The sequence below is a fragment of the Hibiscus syriacus genome, unplaced genomic scaffold, assembly GCF_006381635.1.
Source record: "Hibiscus syriacus cultivar Baekdansim isolate YM2019G1 unplaced genomic scaffold, ASM638163v2 tig00111837_pilon, whole genome shotgun sequence".
Taxonomy (NCBI): Eukaryota; Viridiplantae; Streptophyta; class Magnoliopsida; order Malvales; family Malvaceae; genus Hibiscus; species Hibiscus syriacus.
In genome coordinates, this window is record NW_024063194.1 from 11,328,468 (window position 1) to 11,344,342 (window position 15,875).

Sequence of the window (15,875 nt, forward strand, 5' to 3'; positions counted from 1 at the left end):
AAAATTATGTAAATTTAACGTCTTTCCATAAAAGCAATATAGGAAAAATAGTTTCCATAATTTCCCTCTCGTTTTTGAAAGTTGAAACCCACCGTAGGCCAAAGCCCCACCTTTCCTATCAAAATATAATAATAATAATAATAAAAAATCATTTTTTATTGTTTCTGTTTTTGTTTGATTTCACACATATATATTTACATACTGTATATATAAGAATTTTTGCCCATTAAAGAAGTATTTTAATTTTTTGAGCTTTTTCTTTACTGTGTAATGCAACAAGAAAACTACAAAAAGGAAGGTTCAGCAATGGATAGAGGAGAAAGATATGTGTCTTTACCTTATCCTCTTCAATATGTTGGCAACGCCTTATGTAGGCTGACGTCATTGTACAACAATGGCGTGGAAGATGAACAAGATGATTCAGATTCAGACGATAGTTTTTTCTTCCAGATTGATGAAACCTTGTTGATTGATCCTCGCCATGTTTTGCTTCACAAAATGATAAGTGAAGGCTCTTACTCTACTGTTCATGAAGGATTGTGAGTTTTTTTTTCTTGCTCTCTTCACTTCTTTTTTTTTTCTTTTCCCTTTTTTTGGGGGTGTTTTATGTTTGGTTTTCTTGATATTAGCTTGACTAGGTTAATCACATTCTTTGCATGTTCTTGGATTTTCATGCTCTTTTGTTTTACAGGGCTTGTTTGGGTTTTTCTCCCATTTCTGAATTCAATTTTGTTTTCATCTTCCTTTATGACATCTGAATTCTTCTATCTTTTTGCACGGATAAAATTTTCAAACGGTTTAAGGTGGTTTATCTGTTTTTTTTTTTTTGGTTACATGGTGTGTTAAAGTCTTGATGGGAAAAATGGATTCTTTTCAGAAAATGGATTTGAGTTCCTTTTGGTTTAAGGTCTGTAAGATTTGTTGATTACTATATTAAATGGTAAAGAAGTAAGCTTTATGTTCATTTTTGTGGTCCCTTCAAGTGCTATGGAAGTAACTCATGATTCCTTGTTTGCTGGATTTTAAAGAACTGTAATGTCAGATTGGTAGAATGCAATGGTGATAGAATATCTGTTCTGTTTCTTATGTAGTCGTTTTAGTTGGAGATATGATCAGTTCATTTTGAATTTGCACCGCATTTGGATAAGTTAGATCACTACTGGTTTGGCTAGTTGTTGAAGCTTGAAACTTGAGAGCATTGATGAAGATTTCCTGGAGGAATATTTTAGATTCTAATGACATTTAGCTCATAGCATCAAATTTTGTTGACAAGAAAGATTCATCTCATCATCGATTGATTTGAGATTGACTCTTAACAACATTTAGCTGTTGGTGCCACATGTAGTATGGGCTGCACTGCGATTTTTATTAATAGCATAGTTGATGGTTAAAAGATTCATCATCAGAGGATTTGAGATCGAGTTTAACTAAATTTAGTTGTTACTGCACGTGTAGTTTGATCTTTGGAATGGTGCTGTTTTCGCTAATAGCATAGTTGATGGTTAAAAGATTCATCATCCAATGGATTTAAGATCGATTCATCATTAGATGATTTGAGATTGATTCTAACTACATTTAGCTGTTACCGCATGTAGTTTAGACTTTGGAATGGTGCTATTTTCACTGATAGCATAATTAACGGTTAAAAGATTCATCATCGGATGGATTTGAGATCGATTCATCATTGGATGGATTTCAGATTGAGACTAGCTACATTTATCTTGCACACGTGTAGTGTGGACTGCAGTGCAATTTTCACTAATAGCGTAGTTGACTGTTAAATGATTCATCATCTGATGGATTTATGATCGATTATAATTGTTTGCTATAGTTGACTGGACACACTTGGATACATAGTCAAATTTCCTATGCATCTGGTTGTATATCAATTCTAAAAGCCTCTCATTATTCGCATGTGTATTTAAGTTATAAATTGAACATAGTCGATGCTATCTTTTTGTGATATTGTTTGCATGAAAGCGCCCTCTCTATCATGGATGTCTGGTAAAAGTAATTATTCATTACCCTGCATTTCAGCAGTTGTGTATGGCAAAAAAAAAGGCAAAGGGTTATTTGGTCCCAATTACGAAACGGAAGTTTATGCTAATGCTTATTGATTTGATTTGCATTCATCACACTGACAGTTTCTTTATTTTATTGCAGCTACAAATCCAGGCCTGTTGCTGTGAAGACTATTCAGCCAAGTAATCCATCAGCTGTAATTCGTGAACATAAAGAGAAATTTCAGAGGGAGGTTTTACTGCTGTCTAGGATGGACCATGGGAATGTTGTAAAGGTACTTAATTTATTTCCTCTTTTATATAAAACTTACTCTTAGCTTTTAGTGTGTGCCTAATTTTACCTTTTCACCTTCATTCTCTTTTGTTTCAAGCTCCTGACCGAAAGCAACGGATGATTGATATTTGATGTTGTCTGCTTTCCATGTATGTTGTCATATCGTCCTTGCTAGCCAACCTGCCTACAGGCTACGTAAGCAAACTAAGTTGTCGGATTTGGTGTGGGGATATGGTTTCCCTGTGAGTCTCTCATATATCCATCTATGGAAGATGTTCATTTGACCTCTACTATTTGTCTGAGTGGAGGAAATTTTGCTGCAGATGTGTATATTATCTCAGAATCTTCGATATCTAATGCAAAAATCCTTGAGCAATAGGCTTAGAGTATGAGTTTATCTATTTTCAGGGCCTTCAAAGTCCATCAGACTAATTAAAATATTTGACTTTCTTGTATCATTGAAGTTGATTTTCTGGCTATTTTAACTTACATTGTTCTCTTAAACTGGCGTTCATATCTGCATTAATTTCGTAGTCCTTCTGATTCATATGTGTTATGCTGAAACAGTTTATAGGTGCCTCCGTGGAGCCAACTATGATGATAGTTACTGAACTTATGAAAGGTAATACACTTCAGAGGTATTTGTGGAGTGTGTGCCCCAAGCGTCTCGAACTGAAGCATTCGTTACATCTGGCATTGGATATTTCCCGAGCTATGGAATACTTGCATGCCAATGGCATTATTCATCGTGATCTGAAGCCGAGTAATTCATTCTCTTTTAATCTCAATATTCTAGATGATTCAATTTGGTGAACAGTTAGTGGTATGCTCATTCTTTTGCTTGGTTGTTGTGACTAAGACATAAGATATAGCAAACATTCATTGTTTTCCCGAACAGAGATGGTAAGTGACTGACAATAATATGTCGGGGCCAAACGAATTAGAGATTGTGCTGAAACTGAAAGTTTTCACTTTTTCATGTGAAGCATGAAAATGCTCAAGGATTTTAGAAGCAGCTGATAATAAGCCTTGAAATGTTATGCCAGAAAATAATCTGTTTCTTACACATCCTTAATATCATGGCAGGTAATTTGCTTCTCTCCGAGGATAAAATGCATGTCAAGCTGGCTGACTTTGGGCTAGCAAGGGAGGAAGTAATCAGTGGAATGACTTGTGAGGCCGGTACTTACCGGTGGATGGCTCCCGAGGTGCTTTTCCTATAATGCTTCAAAACAATATCCAGTAGTGGCTTATCTTCCTAGTTCCGGTGACTTCTGACTCCTTTTATTTTATGTGAATTAGTTATACAGTAGAGATCCGCTCCCCATCGGAGCAAAGAAACACTATGACCACAAGGTCGATGTATACAGCTACTCCATTGTTCTTTGGGAGTTGTTGACGAACAAAGCCCCATTCAAGGGAAGGGATAACATAATCGTGGCATATGCAGCCTCAAATGTAAGCTGAAGTTTGTAATTCTTATGGCATTACTTTTTAAAAATATCTAATTATATCTCTTTTGCAATCTTCAGAACGAAAGGCCTAGTGTGGAAGGTTTTCCAACGGAGATTGCATCTCTCCTGCAGTCCTGTTGGGCAGAGGACCCAACAACCGACCGGAATTCAAGGAAATCACTGCATATCTAACAAACTTGCTCCACAAGTGTGGCTCTGCGGAGACGGAGACGGAGACTACGCCTCCTAAGATGGTGGAAATCGACCGTTCCATAAGCCATGCGAAGGAAGAGTGTACCGATCCTGGATAAGGGAAAGAAATCAAAGACTCATACAGCGTACTTCATCTGCTTCGATGATTGCTTCGGATTGATGAGGTAGGAGAGTTGACCATGTTTTGACTTTTGAGTGCAAATTCTACATGACTGGGTCATATCTCTGGGTAAACACAAGTGTCAATCGGACACCAATGCTTTTATATACCTCAGAAAGAACCAAAAATAAATATCAAAGTTTCTGTATGTCTTGTGTTTTGAAATAGAGGAGATGTTTACTTTTGTTAGAAGAAATATTTTTAAATTATTTTAATATTTCTTGAATCGGAAACAACTGATCAAGTAGGCTTAGTTTTGGGTTAATTGCTGCAATGGCCCCTTCAAGTATTATTAAACCACAAAAGCCAACAGAAAGTTAGAATACCTCATCGACGTGGAAGGATAATAAAAAAGTCAAAGGCCTCAAAACGACGTAGTTTCACAATTCCCTCCGTTGGATTCTCTCTTGCAAGTTCTTCTTTTAGAAGAAAATTTAATTGAATTGAATTGTTCGTCCTCCTCTTTTCAACGCCATGAAAGCAGGTCTCTTCTTTCTTTTTAAAATCATATGTAATTTTAAAAGCATTTAGAAGCTAATTTTTAAGAATTTAGTTTCTCTTGTTTCATGTTTTAACTTTTATTTATCAGTTGGATGAGTGCTACTTGCTCGCTCTTCTCTCAACTTTATCTTTAAACTGTTTCTCTGAAGCTTTGATTATGTTACGCATATGGGAAATCATGTGAGTTTAGGGCGGCTTAAAGATTAAAATTAGCTCTTCATTTCGCAGTTGTATTAGTAATAATTCATTAAATTAAATATATTTATTTATTTGCGAACATGTTTGGGAAGAGGAGGTGTTGTAAATCCATGGTTCCAGCTATAAGACAATTGCTGGTCAACGTTAGGTTTTTATTAAAAGCTGCATGAAGAATTAGATGGCCAATTCTTGACTAGCTTTAGCTTTGGTCTATTTAAAACAGACACGACCACTTTCTATTCTTTTTGTTTTAGGTAGAATTGTTGGAAAAGTTGAATGTTTTTTATCAAGCAAATTGGAAGGAATTTAATTAACGAATTACTAGAATTGAAGAATTACTTAACATTTCAAGGTTGTCCAATTATGGAAACGATTGATACTCTACTTTGTTTTGCATATTGATAAATTAACTGCAAACATGATGCTGCCCACTGAGTGCTTCACTTGTTAGGACAAAAGAAAAATAACCCAATTTGTATTATTTTGGATTTATTTGCTGACCAAGATAAGATAACATCTTGAAAAGGAACTAGTTTATTTCAGATTCTAGCTTTCTTTATATAGGTTGTTTTGAAACTGGTATGGGGTATTTACAATATTTTTGTCTTCTATTGGATCATGTGAGTGGTTGTTGCTGAGCTTCAAGTTCAGTTCCATTATCTTTCTCATTGTAGTCCAATCATGATAATACGCTGACTGGAATTTGTTTAGATTTACGTTCCATGAATCATATTTTCATACATAAAATATGATTCTGCACGTACCCAATAGCTAGTTATAGTTCCCCCCGGTTAACTGTGTCATTGTTTGATAATTTCTTGTGATCTCAGATCTCTGATATACTTCTTTACTCGGAATTGGATTCTCAGATGCTCCATAAAAGACATTTACTATATGAAAATCTGATTATAAGTTTGCAGAGGATTGCCAAATTGATTATGGGAACAGAAGAGAGCACACCTTCCAAGCCTTCCAAACCTACAGTGTTGGCTCAGGTATATCGTAGTTGCCTCCTCTCCACCAGTAGAAAAGAGCTAACAGTTTACTGCTTTGATTGTGCTTTCCTTTTCTAATTCTAACTGCGGTATTTGGCTAAAAAAATTCATAGATTTTTGTGCTTTCCTTTTCTAATTCTAACTGCGGTATTAACAGCGGTGAAAGTGGCAGTGAGAGTACATCAGATGGAAGTGATTATAATAATCAACAAGTAGGCACCGACTACTATATAAGTTGCAGTCTCCATATCATCATGGTTTATAGGCTAGCTAGGCTAGCATGTTAATACAATGACTTGTCCATTTCAAATGATTATGTTTTCTTTTTTCTCTTTAGGAACCTGCTGCTGGTAAAAAGGGAACAATTGTCCAACGTAGCATTTGTTTTCTTTACTGATGTATATTCTAAAGGAAGTGCTTGAACCAGAGTTTAGATTGTGATATTGGTGTAATTGATTTCGCCATTACTCAGATTTTGATTCAAGTTGGATTTAAGGATGCATTGAATATTTTCTTCGTTCAGTGTAAACCACAGGCTTAAGAACTACTGAAGTGTGCATTTCCTTTTGGAAGCCTTTTACCATGTGAAAAGGAGTACATCTGGAGCCTATAATCCAACTCCAAAATTTAGCATATTTGTTATGTAAAAAGAGCCTGACCTGCCATGGAATTTTCTTATCCAAATTATAGATAATATTAAAAATAAATTTAAGATTACTCAAAATTATTAAAATAATATGTTTTTAATTTCTTTTATTAAAATAACACCCAATTTTTTTTTTTCAACATAACACCTATTAATGCCATATAGTACAAAAGTGCATTTACGCGACAGTGCCTTTTGAAAAGATTTTTTCTCAAAGAAATGTTTTTGTTTACATAGTAGGTCACTGAAGTATCAATATAACTTATATTTCACATAGGACATCTCACATGGATAAAGGTGTTACCATGTAAGTTGTTTTCATCTTACATGATAGAAATAATCATCTATTTTTAGTGTTAATTTAATTTTAAAAAATAAAAATTATTATTTTAATAATTTAACTTCAAAATGAGTTAAACTAAGGGTTAGTTTGGTGGGCTTTTAAATAATGATTTTTAAAAATATGGTAAAAAAGAATTTTTAAAAGTGTCGTTTAAAAGTGCAATTTAAAAAAATAATTTGAAAAGATAAAATGTTCATTATAGACATTATGTTGTAAAATTAAAATATAGAATTTAAAATATATTTACATTTATTAATATTATGATATATAAAGTATATCAACTTAAACTATAATAATAATATATTTTAAGATATCTCATTAATAATTTTTTTATAAATGAAATATTTTACTATAAAAAAATATATTATTTATACTTTTTAACATGTGAATATAAAATTATTAATTTTAATAATTTTTTTCTAAATAATTTTTATTTATTTTTAAGTAATTAAAATAAATTATTAAGTAATGAATTATTGTTTAAGGATGTTAGTATTAAATTATTAACATAAAATGTAAATGCATAATTGTGAGTGGAGTCTATGCATTAATAAGAGTAAAAATATAATTTAATTTCAAACATAAAATTAAAATTGAAAAAACTACAAATCCTAAGTTTTATGGTTAGTTTGAAACTATCATTTTTACTATATATATATATATATATATATATATATATATATATATTTTTTATTTTTTACCCGTTTAATATTGGTTTATATTTTTTTTTAATTTAAAAATATTTTTAGAAATTCACGCCCAATGAGACGCTAAAAAGAATCAACGAAAACGGATTTACAATTCCGACCTTCAAATGATATCTAAATTTGTCCTAATTCAAAGTCTAGCCACTCACTAATTGATAAATATCAATCCGCATATGATCGGACAACGCGGTTATTTGCGGAAATTAAGATAAAGGTGAAAAATTCCAAATTAATCCCCCACGCAAATGCAATGCTCTCTCTCTCTCTCTTTAACCACTTTTGTAAATAAGCGGGAAGAGTTGTCGTAAGCTCCTGCCACCTGTTGCATGGCCATGAACGTGTCGATCCACAACACCACGTAACGTAAATCTCTAACCCCATCACCCCACTTTGTTCTTCTATATAGAATAGACCAAACCAATCTGTTCCATTACTCACAAAATCCGTGCTTAGATCTCGAAACAATGCCCAAGCAAACCCTGGTTTTCCCATTCTCGTTTCTCGCACTTCTCTTCGTCCTTGCTTCGACCTGTACCACCTTTCTCAGCGTCGAAGCTCACTCGCATCGACATGCTTCGGCTGCGGGTCAGTTGGTTCTTAAACATCACAGGAAACTCTTAACTCAGACAGAACATGGAGAAATCTCAGCTGCTTTTGTCAATGATGGGACAAAAGGCCCTTACCATCTTCAGTTCATTACGTTGGAGCCTAACTCCGTGTTTCTTCCGGTTGTGCTACATGCAGACATGGTTTTCTTTGTCCATACAGGTAGTACCCTGAAACTTAATGCTTGTATATTCGGAACCAGTGGAGGATTGCATACCCATTATTTTTAAGAAAAGAAAATTAAAATTTTGGACCTTTATTCTTAAATTTTTGGATCTGTCACTATTCGGAACACGGTGCATGAATGTAAAATTCTGAGTTTGAAATGTTTTTTTTTTGGTTTAGGGAGCGGAACTTTGAGTTGGACGGATGATGATGATATAAGGAATGTGGACATTCGGAAAGGAGATGTATATAGACTGCATCAAGGGTCAGTTTTCTATGTACAAAGCAGCTTAGAGGCTGAACGAGAGAGGCTTAGAATTTATGCGATCTTCACTAACACAGAAGATGACACATATGTATGATGCTATTTGTTTCCCTTTCTTGTTGTTATAATTCCTGTACTTGATTTTCATATGTTTGAACTTTGGTGTGTGAATTTAACAAATTCAGGAGCCATCCACTGGGGCTTACTCGAGCATTACTGATGTGGTTCTTGGCTTTGATTCCAGAGTCCTCCAAGCAGCTTTTAAGGTACAATTTTAAAGTCGTTATAAATATTCCTGCATAATTCTGTATCTATAACGGAAACTTGCGTCTCAAGGTACCCGAGGATGTGATAGATGAAATAATGAGATCAAGCAAAGCACCTGCTATAATTCATGCAGTGCAAAAGGAGAAGGTGTTGGGCGAATGGCAAGATCGACTGTTGAAAGCCTTTCTAGGGAGCAACAGGGGTGGTTTCTTCCGCTCTATCAATGGCAAGCATAAGAAGAAAACGAAAACATACAATGTTTTTGAAGCAGATCATGATTTCGAAAACTGTAACGGGTGGAGTGTAACTGTAGACAAGAAAGACTTGCATTTGTTGAAATATTCCAACATTGGGGTTTTCATGGTGAACTTGACAAAGGTTAGTTTTTTTATTCTTAAATAGTAGCATTAATGGCTAATTTAAGAAGATACATTGTAATGGTGGGAATTTTTGTGAAGGGTTCGATGATGGCACCACATTGGAATCCAAGAGCTTCTGAGATAGCAATAGTGTTGCAGGGTCAAGGGATGGTTCGGGTGGTTTGTTCGAGCAATGCCAATGAATCTGAGTGCAGAAACATGAGGTATAGGTTGGAGGAAGGCGATGTATTCACGGTACCGAGGTTCCATCCAGTGGCTCAGATGTCGTTCAACAATGATTCGTTTGTTTTCATGGGATTCAGCACATCAACAAAGAGAAACCATCCTCAATTTCTAGCGGGAAAGAGGTCTGCTCTAGGGGTCGTGGATAAAGAGATATTGGCTTTGTCATTCAATGTGTCCAACACAACAATTGATCACCTTCTAAAACCTCAGAAAGAATCAATGATATTAGATTGTACATCATGTGCCGAGGAAGAGGAAAGATTGATGGAGGTGGAAATTGAAAGGGAAAGAAGGGAAGAGGAAGAAGCTAGGAAGAAAAAGAAGGAAGAGGAGGCTCAAAAGAGAAAGGAAGAGGAAGAAGAAGCCAGGAAGAAAAAGGAGGAAGAGGAGGCTCGAAAGAGGAGGGAAGAGGAAGAGGAGGCTCGAAGGAGAAGAGAAGAGGAAGAGGAAGAGGAAGAAGCCAGGAGGAAAGAGGAGGAAGCCAGAAGGGAAGAGGAAGAAGCCAGAAGGGAAGAGGAAGAAGCTAAGAAGAGAAGAGAAGCAGCAGCAAGGAGAGAGCAAGAGGAAGCCAGGAGACAGGAAGAAGAGCGGCAAAGGAGGGCAAGGGAAGAAGAAAGGAGGCGACATGAAGAAGAACAAGGTGAAGGTGAACCAAGTAGGGAGCAAGAGGAGGCCAAGAGACAAGAAAAGGAAAGACACAGGAGGGCAGAGAAAGAAGAAGGTAGCGGCAAGGGTCGAGGCCAAGGCCAAAGAACTAAGAAAGTGTGGGAGATTTAATTTTCATGCATCCCGGATAGATTTCCCAGTCCTTAGTTTTGTTTGCAGTAGTAGTGAATAAGAACTATCCAATAATGCAACCTATGTTTAGTTAACCGGACTCCATGTTATGTGGTGTAGAAAAGCTTTTTTCTGAATCTATGTTTTCTGGATCTTGATCTTAAGTAAGCTCTCTTCTTTCGTTTTCTTTCACCAATGACTAGTTTGAAACAACCATTTTTGCATTATCAATGAGGAAGATAAAATCTCTGCATGTTTTACCCGGAGCAACCAGTAAATTACTTATTTAACAAAATCAAGGATAAGTTTTGTATTTCACAAGGGACATTAAATAAAATGGAAATATGAATGCTTGTTTCACCAGGTTTCCAAAAATCCTACAGACATCACAAAAGCTAGTCCTAAACCAACCAAGATTCAAGTATTGGAAGAGCTAGCAATGTAGGACACACCAACAGTGATGTCGTCAAGCTTGCCACCATAGTACCGAAACCCAGAATCTTGAGCAGCTTTGGCAAATGGTGTCTGCCGATTCTTATCCACTGCTCGTTCCAGAGCCAAAGTTGCTATCTGCTTAGCCGTCGATTGGGGTCTGAAACCAGCTCTTAGACCATGAACCACAGCAGCAGTGATCTCATTGTTATACAAGTTATCGAACAACCCATCTGTTCCAGCCACAATCACATCACCTGGCAGAACAGGAATTCTGAAAACCTGGCCCAAAATGATAGATTAGGGAAATATAAGTTGTGGAGATAGTTTCATATCTTCTACAGAAGACAACATCCCAGATCATCACTCCATCAAACATGTAGGTAAAGAAAATATAACATTATATCTGCTTCAACAAGATATAAGCATGTACTAAAGAATCTAATAACACTAACAGCAGTTTCTGTCCTATTCAAAGTTACTAGCTTATGGTCAAAAAAGAAAGAGTACAATCATCAACTAGCCTGACCAGAGCTTGGTAGATCACCACCATTACCACTCTCCAATTGATATGTAAAATTGAAACCATGTTGCTGCACTGGGGAATGGAAGACGGTGGAACCATCCCTAACCACAATGAAACCGCTGTCCCCCAGATTTATTGCATGTATTCCCTGTTGAGAAAAGTAGAGTACATGAAACCACATGTATAATTTGCTTGCTAAAATCTTATTGACCGTTTTCGACTCAAGCAATTAAGCCATTCAACGTTCCCTAAAATCAAGCTAGATAAATACTTTAGGGCCATTAAACACAAGTTATAATCCAGTATAAAGACATGGAATGAGATGATAGCAGTTGATCTACCTAAAACACAGATGAATATAAGAAAAGAATCATTAAGACAAGAATTTCTGCCGAGCTACAAGCATTGGAGTCTGGAAAAATTCAGCACCCCAACTTGGTTCATCTGTTCATACAGTCAAATGTTCCTGCTAAGTTCACAGAAAATCAATAATGTGGCAATGACTTCAATTCTCAGAAATAGTTCATTTAAAAAATAAACCTAATATACTATTTTGGTCAAACTAAGCTGTTGAACGCTCCAGAAGATAAACAACAGTATTAAGCATAAACCCATGCAATACGTCAGGTAGAGCTCACCATACCTATTAAATTATTAAAACTGATATCTGGTTAATCATGAAGATGAATGAAAGGGAAATTAAGGCTTTCTTTTTACTTGTAAGTATCAAATCCTAGTGAACTCGCCAATATATATCAAGGAAAATTCATCTAAAGATTATCTCTGCTCATCTTTATTAACATAAAAGAAGACCAACCTCCTCTGTAAGGGCAATGATGCAGGCAGTTGAGGACCCCTGTGATTTCGTGTTTGAATGGGCCTTCTCTAATACTCTGGCTGGGTCAATGGAACCCATTGGTTCATCTTGAATTGCTGCCACTGAATTAGACATAAGTTCACGGGCAAATTCTCCGGCATCAACGCCAACTTCTGCCCAGCCTCCAACACCATCAGCTACTCCTATGGCTTCTTCATTGGAACAAATGAAGTGAGCATCCTCTCCCCCTGTTTCTTTCTTAGCAGGATGCGGGAGATAACATGACCCTGAAACTAGTCTCAAGCTTTTCTTACATGGAATAGTTCTGAAATCAACATCAAAGAACCAAACAGTGGAAAATGAATACATGTGAAACTTCAGTCCTAAAAGTACTTGAGAATATCATTATTTAAAGATAATTTGTAAAGTGAAATAAGGTAAAAAGAAAAAGGGAAAAAAGGGCAAAAGGTGACATAAAAAATAAAGAGAAGATAGAGGACATACTGTACAGGTGTGGTCTGTTCATCCTTAGAACTGCCATCAAATGACACATCATGAGCTGCCCTAGAAGAGGTACATGGCAAAGATGAGGTATGGATACTTTTCATGCTAGGACAGAAAGAAGGATTATATTTGGTATTTCCCTGCACTGCATCACTAGTATTGTACCCACAAACAAATCGAATGTTGTGTTGTTCTCGCTTTCTCAAAATCAGGCTAGCTTTAAGGCAACTGCTATGACTTCGATCAGCAAAATAAACCCCAGCAGGTTTCAGGAAGTCCAAACCATTTCCACGACTTGATACTAACTCATCCACATAAACATCTCCGAAAACAGCCCTGGAACCAGACACAGACATTGTTTTTGTCCTAATACAAAATGGGTTTTGAATGCACCTATTATCAGATATAGATTTATCCGAATAAGGCAAACACTGATTCAGCCCTGAACTCAGAGACAAAAATTTGAGCTGCCTAAGCAGTGAACTTGGTGAACTTGACAACTGAACTGGTTTTCCTGCAAGTGACCTTTGAAAACCAGTATATATTGCAGGTTTTAGCTTAGAAAACACAATAGCTGGCATCTTTAACCCTTATATAAAGTTCCCTTGATTCATGCACTCCCTGACAGAACACCAAACCTTGAATTGCATACAAAAGGTTATACATTACACGCATATAACTTATCAGAAATTTCTTCACTGAAGCATGTTTCTGTGAATATCTTAAAACAGCACAAAAAGTAGAGATATATTATATATAATAAGATCTAGCTTTTGGCTTGTGGCTAAGGCGTAAGATTCATAAAACGTTCACTAAATTCACAAAAAGAAAAAAGAAAGGGAAAAGTTCAATCACTTAAAGTAATTACATGGCTGAATAACAACTCAAATTGCATTTAGATACGAAAACTTCTAATAAAAAGAATAAAGATAACTTTAATATTTTCTGGGTAACTTTCCCTTCCGGTATGCAACGGTTATATTCCAATATTGATCGGATTTAACTAAATCAACAATATGGCTTAAATTCAATGAAAAAAAAAGTTTTTGTGGCATTGCTTTATTCTTTTGTAAGCAACATTAGAACAAAACACATTTTCAAGGAAAACAAAACACGGGTAATGTAAAGAATCTAAATGCTGAGAAAAATGAATCAAAAAAAGCTGAAACATTGCAGAAGTAGCCAACAAACAAAGAAAATGGAAAAGAAAGAACCTTTGAAGCGGGTTGTGGATCCGAGAGGTGAAGGTGGAAGCCCAAGATTAAACCAATCCAAAAAAATCGACGATCTCCGGAGCCTCTCCCTCTTTCCCTCTGCCTCTGCGGATGTTGAAAGGAATGTGCTGAATTAAGGGTTAAACACGTAATGTATTTTTGAACATCCATCCCCTCTCTATTTTCAGATTTACATATATTTACCACCTACAGGCAAAAATACATCATGTTCTTGTAATTTTGTCGAGAAAAAAAAATAATGTGACTATTATAATGTAATTTTTTTATCAATATTTTTTATCGTTGACCGTTTTAAGGTTGACGTGTTAATTTATAGTATTGACGTGAATATCCACGATGTTGACGTGATAATCTATCTTTCATGTTTGAATTACCAATTTAGTCAGTCTTCTAAATCATCCTTCACATTAATTTGTCACCCTAAATTGTTATATCAGCACCGTAAACTGTCACATCATATTGTAATAGTCAACGATAAAAAACATTGATTAAATGACCACATTGAAGTTATTTTCTAAGTTGAAAACCACATTAAAATAAAATATAATAAATGGTCACATTATTTTTAAAAATGTATAGAGTCTCTAATGTATTTTTGTTTAAAATTTATTTATTATTTTGTAAATAAATATAGTTATTTAATATAATTTTGAAATAAATGTTTAAATCATTTAATTTATACTTATTATAACAAAAATAATCTCATAAATTGTGGATTGAAAATATATGCTTTAGTTTTCCATCCTCAATATTATTAGTTACCTTTGAAGTCTGTTTATAGATTAGGATTATTAATCTTGTTCTTGTATAAGAAATTGCATAATAGTGGTGCGAAACCCATAAAATTTAATATAGGGCGGAGAAGAGTTGGGACGTGAGCTGGCGGTTAGTGGTAGGTTGGTGACCTGAATAATTATTAATTCTTTTGAAAATATGAATTAAAATGTGGGTTGACTCCGTCCATTGTTCGGGTTTCGGATTTCGGTTTGGGTGGGGGTGGGGGTGGAGTCGCCTCATGAATATGATCACAAGTTTTGTTGTGCGTATTGGATAGCAAATCGTAAGCATAATCTAAATACAGTGTTTCTTTTTCTTATATTAATTTAAATCATAGTTGTTTATGTGATTATGTATGCAAGCGAATATTATAATCATGTAATAACGATTTCGGATGACATTATTAATATTATACAACAACCGTTATCTTGATAATAAATTAGTATTTAAATCTCGGTTTTTAGATTTAAGCCGTGTACCATCATGAACAGTGCCCTCCCCCACACCCCCAAATCAATTTTCTTTCACATAATGAGCATAATAATCTTTAAAAAATGTATCATCAATCTTGCCTATCTTCGATATGTCGAGCAAGATAGTTCGTTTGCAACTTGGTTACTGTCTACTATAAGCCCCAGCATTCTTCCTTCGTTACTTGCAACTGAAATTTTTGCTACACTTGGAGTGTTATCTCTAGTTCATACTCTAAACTTTCTATCACCAAAATCGTGAGTTTACTTTGTCAACTCCGTTTTAGGATTGTAAATGAGACGAGATATATCGTGAGATATTTAGGGTCAACTCGATAAATATTCAATTCGAATAGACTCGATTCGAGTTTGAGCTCAACTCCAGTTCTTAACGAGCTGAAACAAGTTACTTGATATTCGACTCAAAAAGCTCACGAGCAACTCAAAAATATAATATATTAAGATATTATTTTTTTAAAAATTAAATTATTAATAATATTACTATTTATTTGTTAATTTTTTAAAAATATTGCAATATAAAATTTTCATGTATTTAAAAAAGTACAAGTTCAAGTTTGAGTTTGAGTTTAGGCTTCAATCGAGTTAAGTTTAAGACTTTTTTTTATTTCAAGTTTTTACGAGCTTCAATTCATGGTTTCGAGTTCAAGTTGAGCTTGAAAATATTAGGCTCACGAGTTTTTAGCTGAGTCGAGCTCCATTTTAGAGTTTTCAAGTCGAGTCGAACTCGCAATACTCGAACTCGACTCGGCTCGTTTACAGCCCTACTCCGTTCGATGAAGAAAGGAACTCAACAACAAATATTCGAACTTAAAGGAAATCTTAAGCTAAGATTTGAATTTGAAGGAAACCTTAAGCTAATCATGAATTTAATCAAGATTCAAGAATCTCGACTACCG

At 35.1% G+C, this 15,875-nt stretch overlaps 2 protein-coding genes and 1 pseudogene across 2 annotated transcripts; 2 read left to right on the forward strand and 1 right to left on the reverse strand.

The window, feature by feature from the left end:
* Nucleotides 1-306: 306 nt before the first annotated feature.
* Nucleotides 307-4,060, forward strand: LOC120171828 (annotated as a pseudogene).
* Nucleotides 4,061-7,976: 3,916 nt separating this feature from the next.
* On the forward strand, nt 7,977-10,197 carry LOC120171829 (vicilin-like seed storage protein At2g18540). Its single transcript, XM_039179466.1, has 5 exons — nt 7,977-8,280; nt 8,464-8,639; nt 8,734-8,814; nt 8,885-9,193; nt 9,274-10,197. The coding sequence occupies exons 1-5, from the start codon at nt 7,977-7,979 to the stop codon at nt 10,195-10,197; spliced, it is 1,794 nt and encodes a 597-aa protein (XP_039035397.1).
* A 394-nt stretch (nt 10,198-10,591) lies between these two features.
* Nucleotides 10,592-13,735, reverse strand: LOC120171914 (probable protein phosphatase 2C 80). The gene is made up of 5 exons (XM_039179522.1): nt 13,702-13,735; nt 12,477-13,158; nt 11,973-12,297; nt 11,154-11,303; nt 10,592-10,911 (listed from the first exon to the last, which is right to left on the reverse strand). Exons 2-5 carry the CDS (start codon nt 13,055-13,057, stop codon nt 10,615-10,617), a joined length of 1,353 nt encoding a protein of 450 aa, XP_039035453.1. The 5' UTR covers nt 13,058-13,158; nt 13,702-13,735; the 3' UTR covers nt 10,592-10,614.
* Nucleotides 13,736-15,875: the final 2,140 nt, after the last annotated feature.

Excerpts from the sequence above, each read along its gene's own strand:
- LOC120171829 (XM_039179466.1), top strand. The coding sequence starts at position 7,977 with ATGCCCAAGCAAACCCTGGTTTTCCCATTCTCGTTTCTCGCACTTCTC. Across the intron at positions 8,815-8,884 it reads TCCTCCAAGCAGCTTTTAAG|GTACCCGAGGATGTGATAGA; the intron begins GTACAATTTTAA and ends TTGCGTCTCAAG. Across the intron at positions 9,194-9,273 it reads TCATGGTGAACTTGACAAAG|GGTTCGATGATGGCACCACA; the intron begins GTTAGTTTTTTT and ends ATTTTTGTGAAG.
- LOC120171914 (XM_039179522.1), bottom strand. The coding sequence starts at position 13,057 with ATGCCAGCTATTGTGTTTTCTAAGCTAAAACCTGCAATATATACTGGT. Across the intron at positions 12,298-12,476 it reads GAACAGACCACACCTGTACA|AACTATTCCATGTAAGAAAA; the intron begins GTATGTCCTCTA and ends TGTTGATTTCAG. Across the intron at positions 10,912-11,153 it reads ATCTACCAAGCTCTGGTCAG|GTTTTCAGAATTCCTGTTCT; the intron begins GCTAGTTGATGA and ends ATTTTGGGCCAG.